At 36.3% G+C, this 23,175-nt stretch overlaps 2 protein-coding genes and 1 long non-coding RNA gene across 4 annotated transcripts in view; 2 read left to right on the top strand and 1 right to left on the bottom strand.

Moving 5' to 3' along the window:
• The window catches only part of LOC141400055 (uncharacterized), a 207,784-nt gene that overhangs the window by 35,955 nt on the left and 148,654 nt on the right, over positions 1 to 23,175 (top strand). The gene's annotated exons all lie outside the window — the stretch shown is intronic.
• On the top strand, positions 15,184 to 15,709 carry LOC141400056 (uncharacterized). Its single transcript, XR_012412070.1, has 3 exons — positions 15,184 to 15,292; positions 15,356 to 15,445; positions 15,518 to 15,709. It is a non-coding gene; the product is annotated as an uncharacterized lncRNA (long non-coding RNA).
• LOC141400054 (uncharacterized) overlaps positions 18,526 to 23,175 on the bottom strand; it is a 47,462-nt gene continuing 42,812 nt past the window's right edge. The window contains exons 9-12 of the mRNA XM_073979458.1: positions 20,620 to 23,160; positions 20,443 to 20,558; positions 19,151 to 20,383; positions 18,526 to 19,086 (exon numbers count right to left, since the gene is read on the bottom strand). Coding sequence (XP_073835559.1) covers positions 18,763 to 19,086; positions 19,151 to 20,383; positions 20,443 to 20,558; positions 20,620 to 23,160 — 4,214 coding nt within the window. The 3' untranslated portion in view covers positions 18,526 to 18,762. The remainder of the gene's footprint in view (positions 19,087 to 19,150; positions 20,384 to 20,442; positions 20,559 to 20,619; positions 23,161 to 23,175) is intronic.

Below are 23,175 nucleotides of genomic sequence, written 5' to 3'. Positions count from 1 at the left end.
GGAGCGATTCACCCGTTCTGAGGCATTTGTTTGAGGTGAATATAATGCCGTGTATGTATGTTTAATACCCAGAGATGTCAGAAAGGCGTTCAGTTTATTAGAACGAAACTGGCTCCCATTATCACTTACTACATATTCAGGGACACCGTAGACGTGGAAAATTTGTTTCTCCAAATAATCTTGGATTACACTGGCAATGAATTTGCGTAAAGGGCAAATCCAGTGAAATTTGGATAAGTGATCCAAAACTATGAGTAACCCTATATGTCCCGATTTGCTTCTAGGGTATGGACCCAATATATCAATGTAGAAGCGCTGGAATGGACGAGATGTTTCGATCAAATTGCCCATTGGAGGTTTTAAGACAATATTTGGCGCTTTGGTTGTCTTACAGACCTCACAATTGCGAATATAGTCTCGAACATCCCGAACCATTCCAGGCCAGAAAAATGTCCGTCTAATTATATCTAGGGTCTTGGCCATGCTTTCGTGAGAAGCAACGGGGACATCATGCGTATTGGCGGTGGTTTGGATTCGGAGCTAGGAGTCTTCTTGCGACTCTTCACCCGAATAGTGTTCGGTACGATAGAACACGAACTTATCGATCACCTTGACATCAGGATAATTATTTTCGTTCTTTAGAACACGATTCTTTGAATCGAAATATTCTTCGTCTGTGTCAAAGTGGGGAGAGTCTAAATCTATACCGGGTCGAAACATTTCAAGGCTACCAATCGCATTTTCGGGAATTCGGGACAGTGCATCGGGTACCACGTGATCACTACCCCTCCTGTGACTAATGGAGAATTTATAGGGCTGGAGCTTAAATACCCAGCGAGCAAGTCTGCCACTTAAATCTGGTTGTCTCATTAGCCACAGGAGACTGGAGTGATCAGTGATTACCTCGAATTCCTGTAGTTCTAAATAGAAGCGGAATTTCTTAATGGCTTCTTTTGCCGCTAAGCATTCCCTCTCAGTAACTGAGTAATTATGCTGCGAACTATTTAGTTTTTTACTCATAAATGCGATTGGCTTTTCGTTGCCATCTTTATCCGGCTGGACTAACACAGCACCAATCCCGAAATCGCTGGCATCGCAATGAAGATAGAACTTCTTTGCGAAGTCAGGATTTGCAAGGACTGGAGCTGATGTTAGCAGCGATTTGACTCTCTCAAAGGCAACTTGAGCTTCTGGTGTCCATTGAAATTTACGCTTGGTTGAGAGCACTTCGGTAATGGCAAAAGTCTCCGATGAGAAGTTCTGCAAAAAAAAAAACGCCTATACCAGCCGGCTAAGTCGAGAAATCCCGGACCTTGTGTTAAGTTTCGTGGTACTGGCCAATTTATGATTGCAGAAATCTTCTCCGGATCGGTTTTTATTCCGCCATTGCCAATGATGTACCCCAAGTAATTCACGGTTATGACGCAAAATTTACTCTTGGATACGTTCAATGTGAGATTGGCTTGACGAAATTGTCCTGAAATGCGCATAAGTACTTCCAAATGTGAGGGGAAATCATCGGAGACAATGATAAGGTCATCCAAGTATCCGAACACTGAATGACGCAATTCTGGCGGAATAAGCTCGTCTATCAAGCGACACATTGTTTGTGGGGTATTACATAGCCCGAAAGGCATAACTATAAACTGATATAGCGGCCTTCCCGGGACTGTGAATGCCGTCAATGCTTTGGACTGTTCGTCGAGACCTATTTACCAGAATGCGTCTTTCAGGTCCAATTTGGACATTATATTTGCTTTGGGAAGCCTAGACAAAATACCCTCAATATTTGGGAGCGGATATGCGTCTTTTTTTGTCACAGCGTTTAGATTTCTGGCATCCAAGCAAAGTCTCACTTTGTTAGGTTTCACCACAAGCCTCATGGGTGAACTCCATGGGCTCGTGGATGGCTCAATAACACCTAACTCTAACATCCTATCTATTTCCCCGAAAATTAGTTTTTCTACGGCGGGTGATACCGGGTAATAGCGTTGCTTTATAGGCGTGGCATCGCCTACGTCTATAAAGTGCTTTATTAGTTCAGTCCTACCCAGACCTTGAATTTCAAAATTCGGGAATAATTTGATCACAGCTTCTAGCTGTTGTCTTTCTTGTGGAAGCAATGGGAAAAAATGTTTCATCCTGGCATTTTTTACTACAATCTTCTATTGGGAAATCAACAGTTGCCAAATTTGGGGAACTAGGTCCGTTATTATTTAACGCAATAATATCCGATGTACAAATAAGGTTTTGGAGAAGATCAAACGATTTCCAAAAGTCAATTCCCAGTATAAGATTTTGAGATATTGACGGTATAATGAATAATTTAAGGTTTTGGGTTTTACCGCGAAAAGTTTCCTTTGCGTCAACCCATCCTAACACATTTTGAATATTGCCATCAGCAGTCTTAACATGACATTTGGCTGATTTGAAATTGGGGTACTTTGAGAAGTCGTGTTGAGATAAAGTACATCCAATACAACATATATTGGCACCCGTGTCGAGGAGACCATACTCTTCAAAGTTGAGGAAGGATATTTTGGCGTAATAACGCATATCCTTCGGATTGGAAATAATTGTTGAAATACGTATGTTTCGACAAAGTTTTTTCATCTTAAAGAAATGTCTGAGTCGGACTGTTGACCGCTTAGGTTTATGTGGATGGCGAACTGATGACACATTGAATATCTCGTCTCTTTTTTAAGGTAATTTTCCCACCTTTTGTGGAGAGGTAATCGAGGATATACATATGATCCTTGAACATCGGTGGTATTACAAGAAAAAATGAGGTCTGGATTAGGTATTTTAAAAATAGCAATTGGATCTTGATTTTTGTCAGGAGGAAGGTTATGTTTGTAGTTGGACAAATTAGGGGTAGGATCATGTAAATCGGTGTTATGGGCGAAATCTGTTTGAGAGCCAACATCTAGGCAGGATCCTTGCGATGGCTCAGGGGTTTCTGGTTTTTTGATTGGCCTCGGGACAGACAATAAGTGAATAGTAGTTTATAAACCTTTTTGGCACCACAGCCATAGCAAAAATTGTTCTGTCCTCTAGGCATTCATGCCAATGATGGCCAGCTTTATCACAGTTCCAACACTTTTGAAGGTCGTTCTTGTGAATAACATCGACTACCGGTGAAGCTACGGGTTCGAAATGTTCAGAATCGTCACCTTCAAGCGGAGAAACGTATCTGCGAGGCATAACGTTGCCAAAATTTGGACGTGCAGACAAATTTTTGTGGACATATTCGTCGCTGAGGAAATTTTCCCTCATCTGGACCAATCTTCGCAGATGCGACAAGGAAACAATTGGGACGTATAGGAGATCCTGTCGGATCTCCGGGCGTAAGTTGCGAGCTATAATTTCAATCATATCTGCTTCGCACTTAGGAGTTGAAAGCCTATCGGCGATTAAAGAAAGAGCATAATAAAAAGAGTCGTAGGATTCGCCAGGTTTTTGCTTCCTACTTCTCATTTCCTCACGCAAATCGAATGAAGATTTCTGTAGCATATACTGAGTAAGTATAGCTCCGCAAAACGATTCCCAGGTGCTACGGTTGATCTGTTTATGGTACCGCCAGTACCAATGACTGGATTTTCCGGTTAAAAGGGTATTTAGATTGCTACATATGACAGAAAAATCATTATTGAAATAGTCCCTAGTAAGGGTTTTAACCCTGTAAAGGAATTCCTCAATGGTTAAACCATTAGGGGAACCTTCAAATGTCAAATTCCAGTTGTTTATAATGGAAGTAATTCTTTCTGCGTTCATGCTGTGAGAGCTTGAAGAAGAGTTTATAAATGAAGATTAATTTCTTGGAAGATGAAGAGAAGAACCCTTGTTACTCTGCTAAGGAATATAATCCGGGATATTTCGGGGAATTACTTGACTGATTTGTATGATTGTTGTTTATACTGGAATTTAGGCTACCAGTTTTTCCAACCAGCCCAATTGGTACATTTTGGTTATTGTCATGGTGGGATAAGGTTTGTAAAATCCCACAATTTTGAAGGAGTCGAGTTACTGTAGATTCAATAATCTCATTAATCAACGTTATTGTTAACTCTTGTTCGAGGGGATGGAGAAGGGGATGAATCAACCTGAATTCCGTTTGTGATACTGTGATTATGATTTGCGGTTTGTAAAATGGGAGACCTAGGAAAAGTGCTCTTATTGAGTGGATTATTTTGAGCTTGACCGAATAAGTTACGAGAATAGCTTCTAGTATTATGAACCTTGGACATAGCTCCTCTACCTCTTGTTTTATTCTGGGGTTTGTGACTGCCTTGAGGTGGCTTTTGACCAATATGTGCAGTTCGGAGCTCACATGGTCTTCTACAGGTAGGACATGAAGACGAGGTAGACAAATACGTCTCTATGCACGATCTGTGAAATGTGTGTGAACATTCACTTATGACAAGACAAACTTGTCCATCGTTCAATACTTCATTACAGACTTGACAAAACTTTGGCGAGGGCATTGTTGAAGCAGCCGTTGGAGGTTGTTCTGGTGGAAGAAACTGAGCAGCCTCAGCCATGTCGCAAAATTATTTTGAAAGATCAGTGTATAAGAAGAATACGGATTTAAACACTTTTTAATGGTTTCCTTGAAATTTAATAAAATGCAATTCAGAGGGATAAATTGGAACACTTCCAACTTTATAGCAAGTAGTGAATGATTCCCAGATGGAAATTTTATATCTTTAATGTTTTTTTTTTCAAGAGAAGCGTAAAAGAAGAATATGCTCATTTCAAAGCGGTTTTGAAAGAAAGTTCAAAAGTAATACGATATTTACGTCTCTTGCAAATGTATGGGTATTTTCCAACAGGAGTGAAAGGCCACCGACTCACGAGAATAAAAACAGTGCTATGGAGTTTTGAATATACTCAATATTCGTAGCAAATTGGACAAAACAGCGTTAGGTATACAAATTCCTTGGACCTTTCTACTGTTCATCTTTGGTCATTTAGTTGAAGTCCTGGAAGACAACAGGTGCTGAAATCTATGTCAACAGTAAACAGATAAATATAAAGTGTATACAAAACTTAAAGACAATTAAAAAAATCCCATTATAACATTTTATATGATATTGAAAAGGTTTCCAGAAGGCAGACGGTCAGCTAGATCGAGGTAAACCCCAATCTGCCGAGTTTCCAGAAAGGTCCTGAAAACTATTAAAAATCGAATGTCCTGTTTTAAGGGAACCCTTTTAGATCTCTAAAATATGAACTCTACAAAAACTGAAAATAGAGCAAAAAAAAACTGAGATTTTTTTTAAAATAATAAGACTTTTTTGAGCATGAGGTCATTGTTTGAATTTCATTTTCATTGCATTTTATTTACATTCCCAATATTTCGCAATTTTAAAATTGCATCTTCAGGGGTGATCTATAGAAAACATAATAATTGAATATTCTAATAATTATTATCACAGCTTTAGATAAATACACATTTTTTGTAGGTACAAGATTTGTAGGTACACAATTTTTCTTACATTTGTATAAAAATAATAAACAGTCAAATTAATCTATCAGCTATTGTAGTTTTTACCACAATTATCTGGTGTTGTTATTGCACTGATTTAATGTTGTTGAACGATCTCTTCTTCGTCAAATGTCGATACTTACTGTTGGTGACAAGATTCTCGAGAAACCTTTGTCACCAAGATTGTCAACAAATAAAACTAAATGGGATTTTTTCAGATTCCTGCTCGACCAAAAATCAACCTAGACTTTTCCATGAAAACACAGGAAGATATAGATAATGAGGTAGACAAACTAATCCTAGCAATTCAAGAGTCTTGTTGGGAAAGCACGCCAGTAAGCAATTACAGAAATTACGGAGGCAAAAATTATCCAAAAGCAGTACGAGATCTAATATCAAAAAGCGCAAAGCAAGAAAAACCTGGCAGAAAAACAGAACACCTGAAAATAAGAGAATTTTTAATCAACTGACCTCACAATTAAAGTACGTAATGAAAGAAACAGAAAACTGTCAAATGACTGATTACCTTAGCAAGTTAACAGCTACTAAAGAAAGTAATTACAGTCTTTGGAAAGCCACAAAGCATTTAAACCACGTTAAGCCAAAGATACCGCCAATAAAAAACAGTAGTGGAATTTGGATTAAAACTGATCAAGAAAAAGCAGAGCTTTTTGCTACACACTTTGAAGATATATTCAGCCCACCGCCTAGGCAATCGATTCATGAAATAGAAGGAATTTCTCCGAAAATTGACTATGAGACAATCGAAAAAGTAACACTTGGGGAACTGAAAATGGTTATATATAAAGATATATCAAATAAGAAATCTCCTGGATATGACTTAATAACAGCAAAAATTTTAAAGAAGCTCACAGAAAAGGCTATTCGAAAACTCATGTATATTATAAATGCTTGCTTTAGGCTCAAGTATGTACCATTACAATGGAAAGTAGCTGAGATAATTGTTGTTGAAAAACCGGGCAAACCACCAAATGAGTTGAAATCCTACCGACCGATATCGCTGCTCCCAATATTATCAAAAATATTTGAAAAGCTTCTTGTCAAAAGGTTGAAAACATATGCTTTAGAAGAAATCTAATCCCATCGCACCAATTCGGATTCAGAGAGGAACATACCACAATACAGCAAGTTCATAGAATCGTTAACATAGCTGAAACTGCAATCGACAAAAAAGAAATCTGCTCCGCAGTATTTTTGGACGTGAGCCAAGCTTTCGATAAGGTATGGCACAAAGGCCTTCTATTCAAATTATATAAATACTTACCACTACAATTTTATGAAATACTAAAATCTTATTTAAATGATCGCTACTTCCGTGTTAAAATTGAAACTGAGTACTCATTACTCAAACCAATAAAAGCTGGTGTGCCCCAAGGAAGTGTCCTTGGCCCACTTCTTTATCTCATATATACTCGGGATATGCCCATAACGCCGGACTCCTATATGGCGACATTTGCAGATGATACTGCAATATTATCATGCGGCAAAACTGAAGAAGTTGCAACTAATAAACTTAAAATTGCGCTATCGAATGTTGTCAATTGGACGAAAAAATGGAGAATTCAATTAAATGAAAGCAAATCCATCCATATGCTCTTCACAACCAAAAACAACATACAACCATCACCGTTGTTCATAAATGGCATTAAGATCCCATATGCCAATACAGCAAAGTATCTAGGGATGACGTTAGATGCGAAAATCAAGTGGAAAGAACTTACTTACTTACTTAGCTGGCCTTTTTACAGAACATTTGTTCCATAAGCCGAACTAAGAAAAAATCTCCAATCCTCTCTGTTTGCTGCTGTATTTTCCCAATCTGGGATATGTAGCTTTGTGATATCTCGTTTCACTTGTTCGCTCCAACGAAGCTTTGGCCTTCCAGATCTGCGAGAACCTCCATGCGGCCCGTATTTATACGCCTTTTTAGCGGGTTCATCATCACTCATTCTTATAACATGGCCTAGCCAACGCAATCGTTGTATCTCGATTCGTTCAACTATATTGATGTCATTGTATAGTTGATACAGCTCGATGTTCATACGACGCCGATATTCGCCGTCAACACAGATTGGCCCGTAGATCTTTCGAAGAATTTTTCTCTCAAACACACAAAGCACTGCCTTATCTGCTTGAGCAAGTACCCATGCTTCGGAACCATACATTAGCACGGGTAGTATCAGTGTTTTGTACAGTGTTATTTTTGTTTGACGAGAAGTGGCTTTATTCCTAAACTGCTTACTCAGCCCAAAGTAGCATCTGTTAGCCAACACTATTCTTCTTCGTATTTCACAACTGATGTTATTTGTTGTGTTTATGGCGGTGCCGAGGTAGACGAAGTCCTTTACTACCTCAAAATTATAGGTACCAACATTCACAGATGGTGCGGTGTTTATGGACATATTACGCGTCGATACCATCAACTTGGTTTTTACGCCGTTTACTGCCAGACCAACTTTAGCAGATTCTCTTTCGACTTTTGCAAAGGTGTCAGTTACTTCCTTTACCGATCGACCCATGATGTCAATGTCGTCGGCATAAGCCAGTGGAAAGAACACATCAAGAAAAAAGTTCAGGAAATAAAATTGAAATTAAACCAGCTAAAATGGATTTTCACAACAAAATCCAATGTATCTATTACAAATAAAATTCTCGTGTATAATCAAATAATAAAACCAATATGGACATATGGTATTCAATTTTGGGGCTGTGCAAAAGAACACGACATCCAAAAGTTCCAAAAATTACAAAATCAAATATTGCGATCTATTGTAAAAGCTCCTTGGTATATACGCAATAGTGATCTCCACAGAGATCTTGGTGTAAAGTTGGTCACAGAGGAAATAAGTAAGCAAGCTCAGACATATGCCACAAAAATTCGCTATCATAAAAATAATGATATGAGGAATATCTATAATGAACACGTGGAAGGAAATATCAGAAGATTAAGAAGAACACGGCCAATGGATTTAGCCTAGATATACCGCTTATTCTTTAGAGTATAATTATTGAATTATTTACTCACCACAAATGTCAACATATGCTAAATATTCATGTAAATATAGTAATATTACTTGATGAGTCTTGAACTCAGTTGTAATAAAGGAAAAAAAAAAAATGTCGATAACAGTAAGCTGCATTATCTGTATCGCTTTTGTAGTTGATTTTCTTGTCTGTTTGTATGTTATTAATATGTAGCATCTCTAATGTTCACCTTCTGTTGTAATTGTTTTCGGTTTGAAGTACTCGTACGTTGTCAAAATTTGGCAAGTGATTGGTCAGCTTACAGTGTTCTGCAAGTGCCGTTTTTTGGGTATTATTTTGGTTCCTTAATTTTATATCCGATTTATGTGCCGATAATCTAGTCTTCAATTTGTTTTTGGTTGTTCCCACATATCTTTTACCACAACTTTCATTCACTTTTCCATCACATTCAATACTGTATATTACATTATGTCTTTCAAGACTCGGAATTTTGCTTTTTGTATTGGTAAATAAGCGTTTTAAGGTGTTGTTAGTCCGAGTTGCCACTTGGATTTTATCCTTATTGTATAGATCTGAATTTTGAAATCTTTCAGATATTCCTGGAAGATAAACCATTGATTTGTAGATCCTTTCGGGTTTCTCTTTATTCGTGGGGGTGTTATATTGGTTTATTAGCTTTTCTATTAATGGTTTTGGAAAACAGTTTTTGGTCAGAATCTCTCTTATTTTCATCTTATTACTTTCATGAAACTTTTTATCGCTAATATTTAATATTCTGTTTACAAGGTTTTTTCCTGTGTTGATAATCATTTGTTTTGGGTGTTTGGAGTAAAAATTCAATATACGGCCAGATGCCGTTGGCTTTTGATACCAATTTATCTCCAATTTTCTTTCATTTCTTATTACGACCGTGTCCAAATATGGAATGTAACCATTTTTCTCTTCTTCCATAGTAAATTTGATATGACTATCGAAATTATTAAATTTTATCAATGTATCTGTTATTGCGTTTTCTTCTATGATTATAAATAAATCGTCCACATATTTTGTCAGAATCACTGGTTTCGTCAAAAGTTTTTCCATACAGGTGTCAAGTAGTTTCTCCATCACTAAATCAGCTACAATCGGAGAAGCCGGTGAACCCATTGGCAGTCCTTTCTTTTGTTTGTATATCTTGTCTTCGTATTGGAAATAACGGTTGTCTTTGATGCAGAATTTTAGAATGCTGAAAAATAGGCTCTTTCTTTAATCTCGTTCCACTTTTCCTCTATAATTTTTAGACCTAAGTCTACCGGTATACTTGGGAAAAGTGATACAACATCAAATGACACCATTCTTTCATTTTCCATTATCGTCAAATTTTCCAATTTCTTTTTAAATTGTACCGAGTCCTTAACATTATATTTTGAGTTTTTGGTCAGATTTTTCAAAATGTTTACTACATATTTGCATAGTCGTATCGATGGTGAGTTAACCGATGAACATATCGGTCGCAAGGGGTAGTTGTCTTTATGGACCTTTGGCAGTCCATATAATCTCGGTGCTGTAGCCACGACTGTTTTGAGGTTTTTCCTATCTATTGCCGAGATAATGTTATTTTTGTACAACTCTTCTACGAGTTCATTGTTTTTCTTCGACAAATTTGTTGTTGGATCTTTAACTAGCCGTTGATAAGTCATCATGTCTTTTAAAATGTCATTCAAAAATTCAAAAATTTCTTAAACAGAATAGAGACATTCTAATCTTAAATGCAGACAAGGGTAATGTGACGGTCGCTATGCATAAAGATGAATATAAAAAGAGAATGAATGACATTTTAAAAGACATGATGACTTATCAACGGCTAGTTAAAGATCCAACAACAAATTTGTCGAAGAAAAACAATGAACTCGTAGAAGAGTTGTACAAAAATAACATTATCTCGGCAATAGATAGGAAAAACCTCAAAACAGACGTGGCTACAGCACCGAGATTATATGGACTGCCAAAGGTCCATAAAGACAACTACCCCTTGCGACCGATATGTTCATCGGTTAACTCACCATCGATACGACTATGCAAATATGTAGTAAACATTTTGAAAAATCTGACCAAAAACTCATAATATAATGTTAAGGACTCGGTACAATTTAAAAAGAAATTGGAAAATTTGACGATAAGGGAAAATGAAAGAATGGTGTCATTTGATGTTGTATCACTTTTCCCAAGTATACCGGTAGACTTAGGTCTAAAAATTATAGAGGAAAAGTGGAACGAGATTAAAGAAATAACAAATATGACAAAGAGCCTATTTTTCAGCATTCTAAAATTCTGCATCAAAGAAAACCGCTATTTCCAATACGAAGACAAGATATACAAACAAAAGAAAGGACTGCCAATGGGTTCACCGGCTTCTCCGATTGTAGCTGATTTAGTGATGGAGAAACTACTTGACACCTGTATGGAAAAACTTTTGACGAAACCAGTGATTCTGACAAAATATGTGGACGATTTATTTATAATCATAGAAGAAAACGCAATAACAGATACATTGATAAAATTTAATAATTTCGATAGTCATATCAAATTTACTATGGAAGAAGAGAAAAATGGTTCCATTCCATATTTGGACACGGTCGTAATAAGAAATGAAAGAAAATTGGAGATAAATTGGTATCAAAAGCCAACGGCATCTGGCCGTATATTGAATTTTTACTGCAAACACCCAAAACAAATGATTATCAACACAGGAAAAAACCTTGTAAACAGAATATTAAATATTAGCGATAAAAAGTTTCATGAGAGTAATAAGATGAAAATAAGAGAGATTCTGACCAAAAACTGTTTTCCAAAACCATTAATAGAAAAGCTAATAAACCAATATAACACCCCCACGAATAAAGAGAAACCCGAAAGGATCTACAAATCAATGGTTTATCTTCCAGGAATATCTGAAAGATTTCAAAATTCAGATCTATACAATAAGGATAAAATCCAAGTGGCAATTCGGACTAACAACACCTTAAAACGCTTATTTACCAATACAAAAAGCAAAATTCCGAGTCTTGAAAGACATAATGTAATATACAGTATTGAATGTGATGGAAAAGTGAATGAAAGTTGTGGTAAAAGATATGTGGGAACAACCAAAAACAAATTGAAGACTAGATTATCGGCACATAAATCGGATATAAAATTAAGGAACCAAAATAATACCCAAAAAACGGCACTTGCAGAACACTGTAAGCTGACCAATCACTTGCCAAATTTTGACAACGTACGAATACTTCAAACCGAAAACAATTACAACAGAAGGTTAACATTAGAGATGCTACATATTAATAACATACAAACAGACAAGAAAATCAACTACAAAAGCGATACAGATAATGCAGCTTACTGTTATCGACATTTGACGAAGAAGAGATCGTTCAACAACATTAAATCAGTGCAATAACAACACCAGATAATGGTGGTAAAAACTACAATAGCTGATAGATTAACTTGACTGTTTATTATTTTTATACAAATGTAAGAAAAATTGTGTACCTACAAATCTTGTACCTACAAAAAATGTGTATTTATCTAAAGCTGTGATAATAATTATTAGAATATTCAATTATTATGTTTTCTATAGATCACCCCTGAAGATGCAATTTTAAAATTGCGAAATATTGGGAATGTAAATAAAATGCAATGAAAATGAAATTCAAACAATGACCTCAAGCTCAAAAAAGTCTTATTATTTTAAAAATCTTGGAAAAAGGTCAATTAACAACCAATTATTAACAAATTAAAATGGGATTTTTTTCTTTGCCCCACGTTGGGCGCCAAATTATGTAATGAACACGAAGGGAATTTCGTATCGAATGCAAATTTTAAATGATTCATAGGCATTCTGAGATTTGGTAGGAGTCAGAACGTCGGGAGCCTTTGGGAAGTCTAGCTTCAGTCGGGTGGGGTGTTCGTGTACTTCTCTGACCAATCCATGTTCGCATTACACTATTATTATAAACTCCCTAATTTAAGAAAACAAAAAATGGACCAATGGAAATATATTACATTTTAAACTCAAAGATGACCCACTATGTCGATAAAAAACCAAGATTTTAAAATGTATATCTGACATTAGTCGATGCCTAAAATTGGTGTACTCTATGATGTCATTAAGAGTATCTGCCTCTATACCCTCACCTACCTTCTGTCCTACTGGCATTATAATATTTTATGTAGGAACCCTAAAGTAAACACATCCCTGCTCAACTAACCCATTAAATAAGAAGACGATTTGGTTGATTAGAAATTCATAATTGATTAGATATCTTTATTCAAGACATAATTCAGATATGGAAAATGTAAACATTAAACAACAGAAGTTGACATTAATATTATAAATTTAAAGAAGCATAATATAAATTATAAAACATATACTGAGAAATATAACAATATAGTATAACATTGCATAAACCTATTTTTCTTTTCAATTATTGTTATTATTTTTTTAGGTTATCCAATTTATATATATTTTATGACATATCTATATTTTTCTGAATCAAAATGATTCTAAACATTAATATATAATAGTATAATGCTTCTCAATTACTACTTATTCATTACGACCCGCAATGGGTTAATCTTATTGTTATGAATGGATGCTAAACGCTTACAAAAATGAAAGGAATGGAAAGAACAGATTGCGATGGAATTCTACAAGAAGAAATATGATTTAGAGATTGTCGTCAATGACCGAGGAGAAGTTGCATTGTTGTTATTTATATGTACAGAAAAAAATATTTGGTTTTGGTACTCAAAGAGACCAAACGAGTTATGCAAAATTCATTAGCATATCACAGGTGTACCAATGCAACTACTCCCGCATTGTGACCATTATCCAAAGACAAATATTAATATCAAAACAAAATCAAATAAAGATCAGTACGATAAGAGAAGAATTTTTGGTTTTGCTTACCCCTTACTCCGTCATGCTGAAGGCCTCCATTCACGAATGATGTATGTGGGTGTATTTTCTATGTTTTAATGGGAGATTGTAAAGCTAAATTATTTTGATCAATGAGTTGATTTTGTTTTCTTCCTGAAATTGCAATAACTTGCAAACTGTTTTACTCTACTATGATGTCATAGAGAGTATTATGATTGTAGATACATAGGAAATGGGAAGTTATCTTACAGAATGAGTATGCTATGATTTTAAAATTTTAATGGTAATGGTCTATGACGTTTTTTATTTCTTTATGAAAAATGGGTAAATAGATTTTTTTGTTTGGTTGAATGACTGAATTTTAGTGATTTCAGTAATTCTAATGGGTATTCATATAGTGATATAAAATTTCAAAGTTCAATTTTAAAGAATTAAATGTGATTTAAGGGTTTTGAGCAATTTTGTTTTTGTTTTTTTTTTTTTTTTTGTAGACAGTTTGTAATTACGATTAGATGTTCAACATTTTAAACTCAACTTTATGTGTCACCTATGATATTGCGGATGTTATGCCTTTGCAAATTTATGGAATTTCACCAGAAAGAAAACTATATAGTTAAGTGTGAGTAACTTTATCTTATTGTATGTTATTACCGTTTGATTTTCTAAGGCGTTGTTGGTCTGGGAAAACGCTTCCAATTCATATCAGGGTTGAAATGACTTCTATCTATACTTATATTGACTGGAGTCACTGTTGGTGCAAATGGACAGTTTATAAAGTTCTCCTAAGTTTATTTCACGCTGCAGATTTGGGGATGCTACGCATATGGAGAACGATCTGTTTGCTGCTGCTGTTCTTGATTAGTTTTATGTATACTGAGGAATACCGTATATGTATAATCTGGCTCTAGGTTATGTTCTTCTGCTGACGTCAATTCCACTGAATTGGAGACGCAACCAATTCTGATAGAATTACCTAGGAAGGAATCGCAACCTTCGGGGGATTGGAACGCAATAAATTCTGACAGCAATTGTTCCGAATGCAATCCCTATATTTCCAAATAATTAATTTTGTGTCTTATTGCGGATTGCCTCTTATTGCCAGAATTGGTAGGGGCTTCAGCTTATTGGCGATCTTAGGCACATACAGAAGCAAACGCCATACATGATGGAATAAATTTTTACAATATCACTTGTTTCACAGTCGGCACTATAATCTAAATTGTAGATTTTTAGTTAAATAATTGCGTATTAGCAATCCTTATTCTTTGAAGAAACTGACCTTTTAAAATATTAAATCACTTTTGGTTTGATGTGTAGAGAAATATTTAATTCCTTTTTGTATTTTTTTCAACTTATCACGTTGGAGGTTCAAAGAAAAAGGAAGTAGCTTTTGTAAATGACAAATTTTATGACCTCGTAATTAGACATAAGGTATGGCAAAATGTCAAAAGTGCGAGAACGATAGCAATCTGTCCGACGACAGAACTCTGGATAGTTAAAAGTACTACCAAGTTTAGTATTTTCACATCCTTTAATTTCGTCCTTTAAGAACATCTCTCAATAAATTAGGTGCAAACCAATGATGCTTTGTTTATTCTCCACAAATTGTCAAATAATTGAATCCTATTCTAAATTTATATTTTTGCATGATGTGTTTAATGCATCTGATCATCATGCTGGGTGGGTCGTTATGCCTAGCTTAGTATCTACGCTTTCTAAACTGTAAACGTTTAGTAAAATCGATTCTTCTAAGGCACAAAAGAGAACATGTAAAATCGATCTCTGTGACGTTCAAAGCAGACTACAATAAAAACAGACCTAGAATAGTGCGTAATTGAACATAACTATAGAAATTTTATTGTTCAGAAGCGAACATTCAGGTAAGCTTTAATAGAATTGCACAATTATTTTTTCTGTATTAATATTCTCTGTTTACGCTGCAGGGACGTGTCATTGAGGAGGGTTTGATGTGCATTATCAAGGCGAACTTATACACCAAGTGAGGAAGCAATATGAGTTCCTGACATTTGATGGTAATTTACCCTTTTGGTAATCCCCAAAATATAATAGGTATATTATTTTCGTACATTTTCATCTTTTCACAGAAACAAATATTCTGAAACCGCAGATGAAGTGGAATTTTTGAACAGAACCAAAAATAAATGAAGATCAGTTGTCTCCTGGTGAGATTGTGCTGCATAATGTGATAATTTATAACATCCAAGAATTAAAGTGAAGAGAAAATGCCATTATAATAATTTTTTATGAATAAAATAGCAATTTAGTGCACAAAAGTAGTGAGTAAAATCTGTTGTTGTTTGGGTAGTGGTATGTTTTTACTCGAGTTACAATAAATAAGTGTATTCCAACCATAACATTTGCAGAAAATCCAGACAAACAATCACCAATCAATTTCGGAAAGAAACCAATGGATGCCTATATTGTAGCCTTAAGAAATGACCCAAGCATTGGGGTAGTATATATGTACCCGAATTCGTATTAAGTACGCGGCCTTGTTTCGTCTAAACGGCAAAAGGCATATGGTGTGATATAGCCATAAATAATCTAAAAATCGATGAGTTTCAGCCATATCAACTTGAAATTTGACTCAACGTAAAGTAGAAGTAGTAAAGAAATAAAAATTGCAAACTAAGAAAACGCATTATTTTAGTTATACCATTATTTGAATAAATGAGCGATATGTACATATAAATATTGTGAATTCTGAGTGAAGTCGGGAAATTTGGAAAAAGTAGCATTTGATTTCCTTTTTTGCTGTGTTTATGCTGCTTCTCTGCAAAACTTTCAGTACATTTTTAGATTTTTTGGGTAACTGTTGCGGAGATTTGGCACTTTAAAAAGTCGAATTCTATAAAAGCTATATGCAAAAACTATTCATACTTCTTTAATATTGGTCCAAATAGAAAAAAAAATTAAATAATAGAAAGAATTATAACAAGTATTAAAGGCGGCAATATTGACACTCTGTTGTCGGAGACCGAGGTTCGAATCCCAGCTGACATAATTTCGCATATGCATTTATCTAATGAAGTGCGATATATATACTAGTTCCCAAGCTTTGCCTTCGTCTGCCACAAAAACAACATTTAATACGCCTGAAGATCGGATTAACCACCCGTGAAACGTATCGTAATAGTTGAATGTGTGGGACTTCGGTAGACTCTTAATTTTTCAATGTATATAATAGGTCTAATAAGCTCAACTCGAAAGAGAATTAATTAAATATCAGTATAAATGACCTTCGCCTTAATAAGGCAAAAATAAAAAATAATTTCAGCATGAGCCAGGCTGGGATTCGAACCTGGGTCTCCGACAACTGAGTGTCAAGGTTGCCGGCGTCTTAGCGTTCTGAGCCACCATCAACTTGTCAAAACTTTAGTAGACACTAATTGATGATCAAAAAATCTTCTGATATAGGAGAACAATTGCTAATGACGTAGGAATAAAACTTACCATAGTATTTGTGAACATTGAAAAATGGGATTACCAAGCAGGACTACAGGAAAAGTTTGGAGTTTCAATTAACTGACATAATTTCGCATATGCATTTATCTAATGAAGTGCGATATATATACTAGTTCCCAAGCTTTGCCTTCGTCTGCCACAAAAACAAAATTCAATACGCCTGAAGATCGGATTAACCACCCGTGAAACGTAGCGTAATGGTTGAATGTGTGGGACTTCGGTAGACTCCTAATTTTTCAATGTATATAATAGGTCTAATAAGCTCAACTAGAAAGAGAATTAATTAAATATCAGTATAAATGACCTTCGCCTTAATAAGGCAAAAATAAAAAATAATTTCAGCATGAGCCAGGCTGGGATTCGAACCTGGGTCTCCGACAACTGAGTGTCAAGGTTGCCGGCGTCTTAGCGTTCTGAGCCACCATCAACTTGTCAAAACTTTAGTAGACTCTAATTGATGATCAAAAAATCTTCTGATATAGGAGAATAATTGCTAATGACGTAGGAATAAAACTTACCATAGTATTTGTGAACATTGAAAAATGGGATTACCAAGCAGGACTACAGGAAAAGTTTGGAGTTTCAATTAACTGACATAATTTCGCATATGCATTTATCTAAAGAAGTGCGATATATATACTAGTTCCCAAGCTTTGCCTTCGTCTGCCACAAAAACAAAATTCAATACGCCTGAAGATCGCATTAACCACCCGTGAAACGTAGCGTAATGGTTGAATGTGTGGGACTTCGGTAGACTCCTAATTTTTTAAAGTATATAATAGGTCTAATAAGCTCAACTAGAAAGAGAATTAATTAAATATCAGTATAAATGACCTTCGCCTTAATAAGGCAAAAATAAAAAAAAAAATATTACACAAAAATTAAAACATATACTCGCACTATCTTTTGCAGAGAGCTAGCCAGATATCAGTTCTGAATTTCTGTGTAAGGTTGCAAGCATGATTTGAAGAGTTTTAGTGCTTTATAAACTAAAAAACTTGTTTTTTGATTTATGCCAGACTCCTAGTAAATAAGCAGTAACTCGTTGAGTTTTAGAGGTATCAAAGTTTGACACAATATAAATAGAAGTCGCAGAAAAAACAACAAAAATTGTTAATTCGAAAAACGCATTTTTTGAGTTATGCCACTCTTTGAGTAAATGCGATATATATATATATCGATATTTGTCAAAAAATTAAAAAATAACAGATTCTTGCAGGTTCTGGAACAGAGTAAATACTTTTTGCAGAAAGTACTCGAGTACAAGACGGATGTAAAAAAGACGAAGAACTAAGCAGGGCATCAGTAAGAATTGGGAGTAAATTGTAGTTATAAACAGCGGAGCTTCAAGTTGTTTTTATTGGCCTGTTTCAGAACTGCAAGAATCTACTAATTTCTACTATTTTTCCGATAACATAAAGGAAAAAATGTTATCGTAGTAAAAACAGTAGCTTCTTTTAGGTTCTGAAACAGAGCATTGAATATAGTAATAAACTGAAATAAACGTTATTTTATTTTGAAATAATATTTTGACGATTTTTGTACTCGAAAACTTATCTGGAAACTCTGGTAGTACTTAGAATTGGATTTTGTATTCTTTAGACTTATGAAATAAACAAGAAAAATATTATGGGTAGTAAAGTAGGTTTAATTTTTATTACAAGTTTTTGTAATAAACTTTCGAATGATCGCCACCAATTTACAGAATTAGATTAGAAAACAATTTGGCTGGACCAGTAACAATATTTGGCGTTAAAAAAAATGAGTAATAAAAGCAACATCATTTTCAAATTTTACAACTTATGTATATCTAGATGGGTTTAATACTAATTGTTGGGATTGTCATTATCCTATACGTGGCTCATTAGGTTCTGTTTATAAATAAAGACAAAGCTGCCAAGAGCAGTGCTAATGTTAAGCTTTGAGTGGTTAGAGAAGCAGCGCCCTTTAATTCTCCGGTGTTACAATTGTTAAAATTACAAGTTTCGCAATAATCACTCTCATCTTTATCGCAAGTCACTTGAGATGCACATCCACGAATTATTGTGCCATCTTCTGATAGCGTTGATACACAACTATCGTTATTTACATAAATAGGACATATAAGAGGATTGTTCGGATTGGAAATGCAGTCTTTCTCTGTCGCAGAGTTGCAGATATGACAGGAACGGCGATTGGCTGGGAAGATCTAAATAAAGAAAATAAATATTATAAGTTTCCATAGAACCTTGTAATCTATAAATTTCAATTACCTCGTTGTTGCACTTGGATCCAGAACAAACCGAGCATGTGCCTGCACCAATACAGGATTGTTCAGTTTCGTTCAAACTACTAAGACATCCTCTGATAGTGTGTCCATCAGAATTGATTCGAGTCACACATTGGCTGTTTGGAGCAACACATGTTTCAGTTGTGGTAATTAGTGTAGGATTCTGAACACAGTTTGGTGTTTTGCTGGAGTCGCATGCGAGACATTCACCTTCGCTTGGCAAACGTGACAACTCATTGCAGTCGAGACCTTCACATTTATAAAGTTTGTTCTGAGCTTCCCATTGAGCTAAGTCACTGGCATTTTGAGCAGAGGCACAGCCCAGCAAATCGACCTTGCCATTCTCGTATTTGGCAAAGCAATAATCTTCTTTGCTATACATCTCGCAATATTGTCCTGTGCTGCTTGTACAGGAAGTACCGGTACATACGTGGCACTTAGAGCGGTCTAGAGGAAAGACAAACTTGTTACAATTGGCTTCGGAACAACTGGCGCATTCGGTGTTTTCGGATTCATTGCACTCGCTTTGAACTCTCAATTCCTTGTCATCTAAGCAGGATCGCAAAACTCGTTGATCTGTCATAGCCACCATACATTCCTTGTAACATTTTCTGGATGCAAAACCTGAACCACTTGGGTTTACTGTGCATAGAATGTCTTTGGAGGAATCGCAGAAAGCACATTCAACATATTCTGAGACACTCCATGCCACGTTACATTCGTTTGATTTACATCTGAAACATAAGTCTGGATTTTGACGGCAGTACAAGTCACTATAGTCTTCAACGTCATCAGAACAACCCCGGCGATCAACTTGTCCATTTGATTTGAACACAGTCATACAGTCTTGATTTATATTCCGGCTGGAGCATGTTTCAGCTGAACCCAGCGAGCTCAGACATTGCTCTCCTTCACATGTAAAGCAACGAAGAGGAAGAGGTTGCCATACGCCATGGTAGTCGTCATCAATCTTATTAACTAAATCAATAGAATTACATTCAGAAGCGAAGCACGATCGGCAAGTGGCACTATCGCCTGCATCACAATAAACATCACTCTTGCAACCACGGACTGTTACATTTCCGCTTATAGCTGTTATGCAAGATTCGTAATCATTAACAACAGGGCAGGGAGATTTTGATGTTGGGTACGATTCGCAATTTGATTCTTCCTCCGATGTACAAGTGAAACATTGTTGGCGGTCGGCAGGGAAAATCTAAAATACAGCATGTGATCTATAAAATGTGGACTACGTTAATTTAGAAGCACACATACCTCTCTATTGCATCCATCCCCACTACAGGCTCCGCAGTTATCATTGGTACCCAAAATGCAAGAAGCAAATTCATCGTCAGGTAAGTCAGTCAAACATCCTCTCACTGTGTGTCCACCTAAATGATAAGAAATTTGTATACATAAAAAGTGTACATAATACTGGCCAAATAGACATACTTTCAGAAAGTTTGCTGAAACAGCCGGTATATGGCAGCATACTGCATGTATTGAATGAGGCAATCTCAGTTGGTTTCACAGCGCACGATACGTCATTACTTGAATCACAGACAGCACATCTCTGGGCGACTGAAATAGTGTCAAGTGAATTACAATTGGCACCATTGCATACGGCAACTCGCTTGGTTTTAATAATATTTTCCAATGGTTGATTGCGGAATGAGCTCACACATCCCATTTCCGAAACACTGTTTGTGTCGTCAAATTTAATGAAGCATTGATCAAATTCTTTGTATAGTGGGCAAGTTTGAATTATGGGATCCACACAGCTTTCTCCTTCACAAGTGTAACACATGAAACGGATTTCTGGAACATCGTCTATATTGCATTTTTCTCCGGAACAAGCTTTGCATTTTGGATCGTTGCTATTAGAGCAGTCCAATTGATCAGGAAGATCTTTATCGTTCAAACATGTGCGTATTAAATCGTAAGTTGGGTTGTAAGAACTGTCCGATGGGTACAGAGCTGACATGCAACCACCCTGACATTGTCGGACTTTATGTTCTGGATTTAAGGGGTCCCATATACAATTAAGATCTTTATTAGAGTCGCAATAAATGCAAGTGTTGTATTCGGATGTGGATACAGCTGTATTGCAATGATTTGATTTACAAGCATAGCACTTGTCTTGGTTCGCCTCACAGTACATTGCGTACTCACTTTCGACTGTATCCGCACATCCCCTCCGAATTACTTTATCATTGGTATCAAAAACAGTCATACAGTCTTGTTCATTATTTAAATCACACTCAAGTTCCGTTGTAGTCTCAGAAGAATCACAATCAGATCCGGAACATGTGAGACAAGATAGAGGGAGGTCCTGCCACTTTCCATAATTATCATCTTGTTTCTTTGCTAAGTTTACTGTGTTGCAACCTTCGCCGGAGCATTTGACGCATTTTTTAGTGTTTGTGGCATCACATAGCAAGTTAGAGCTGCATCCGCGATATGTAACGTCGTTGCGGAATGCAGTCACACATGTATCATCATTATCATACAATGGGCAAATGCCGAGACTGTTGGGAGCATTCTCACAACTAGGATCTGTGGAGGAATCACATATGTGACACTTGAGACGGGTTTCGGGGAAGACGTTATTATTACATTTGTCACCGGTGCATTTTTGACATGTCGTTGATGTACCATCTAAGCATGTCGTAAACTCTTCGTCATACAAATTGGACAAGCAACCACGTTCTGTAGCACCATCTGCTAAAACGCGTGAGTAACATTCCGTGAAAGGCAAAGCGGCACATGTCGTATAGCCTGTAACTGCAGATGGATTAACGGCACAGTTCTTATCAGTACGCGAGTTGCAAAGGGTGCAGACTTGAGCAATGGGGAGGTTATCGATGTGGTTACAACCCTCACCCTCACATATGTGAAGACGCTTCTGTTTCAGTAAATAATCAGCTTCGTCGTTGCTAAATTCACTGCGACAACCTTGAGCAACAATCGATCGCTTCTCGTCAAAGCGGACATAACACTTGTCATCAGGGCGATAAGTTGAACATTGTTGAATCTTAGGATCCTGACAAGAATCGCCTTCGCAGATGTAGCAACTGTGTCTTTTTTGGGGCATATCAATGACGTTGCATTTTTCAGTTTCACATACTTGACAGTACTCTTTATTGCCAGCTGCGCAACTCTCCCTGTCGTCTAAGTCCATGTCGTCATAGCAAGATCTTGCAAGACCATACGATGGATTGGTCTCTTTAAATAGTGGATACAGAGCAGTCATACAGAATTTATAACATTTGCGTGTTTTAGATATGCTACCAACATCGTTGGAACACTCTGGACTGGAGTCGGTATCACAAGTTAAACATTCGATATACTCGTCTAAACTAGTGGCAACATTGCAACCATTGGAATTACAAGCCATGCATTTGTCGGGATTGGCTTCACAATATGATTCTTGATCTGCTTCCACAACATCACTGCAGCCTCTTTGAATAACTTTTCCGTCAGAGCTGAATACAGTCATGCAATTCTGGAAAGGATTGTTCAAACACGAGCGGAAATCCCCATTACTTAAACATTCCTCCTCTCCTTTGCAAGAATAACAGGTGATTGGTATGTCCTGCCATCTGCCAGGTTCTCCATTTTCAGCTGTCTTCTCAAGGTTCACAGTATTGCAACCATTTGAATCACAAGTTCGACACGTGCCCTTGTTTTCTGGATCATCACATTTTATGGTGGATGAACAACCTCTAGTGGTTACACCATTGCGGAAATTCGTTATACACGAGTCATTCTCGTCATACAGAGGACACACTTTGTTGCTATTCGGACTTGTAGCACACAATGAATCCGATGATGAACTACATTGTTGGCACATTCTACGGTTGGCGGGATAAACATCGATTTCATTGCACTTGTCTCCCTGGCATGTTTCACACAAACCATCAGTGCCCATAAAGCAGCCGTAGAAGACTTCACTTTCAAGTGATCCCAAACATCCACGTTCGGTATGACCATCTAAAAATATTTATA

Source organism: Musca autumnalis, unplaced genomic scaffold (genome assembly GCF_047663935.1).
Source record: "Musca autumnalis isolate F117 unplaced genomic scaffold, ASM4766393v1 scaffold_3, whole genome shotgun sequence".
In the NCBI taxonomy this organism is placed as follows: Eukaryota; Metazoa; Arthropoda; class Insecta; order Diptera; family Muscidae; genus Musca; species Musca autumnalis.
This window is presented reverse-complemented; position numbering and strand designations above follow the sequence as displayed.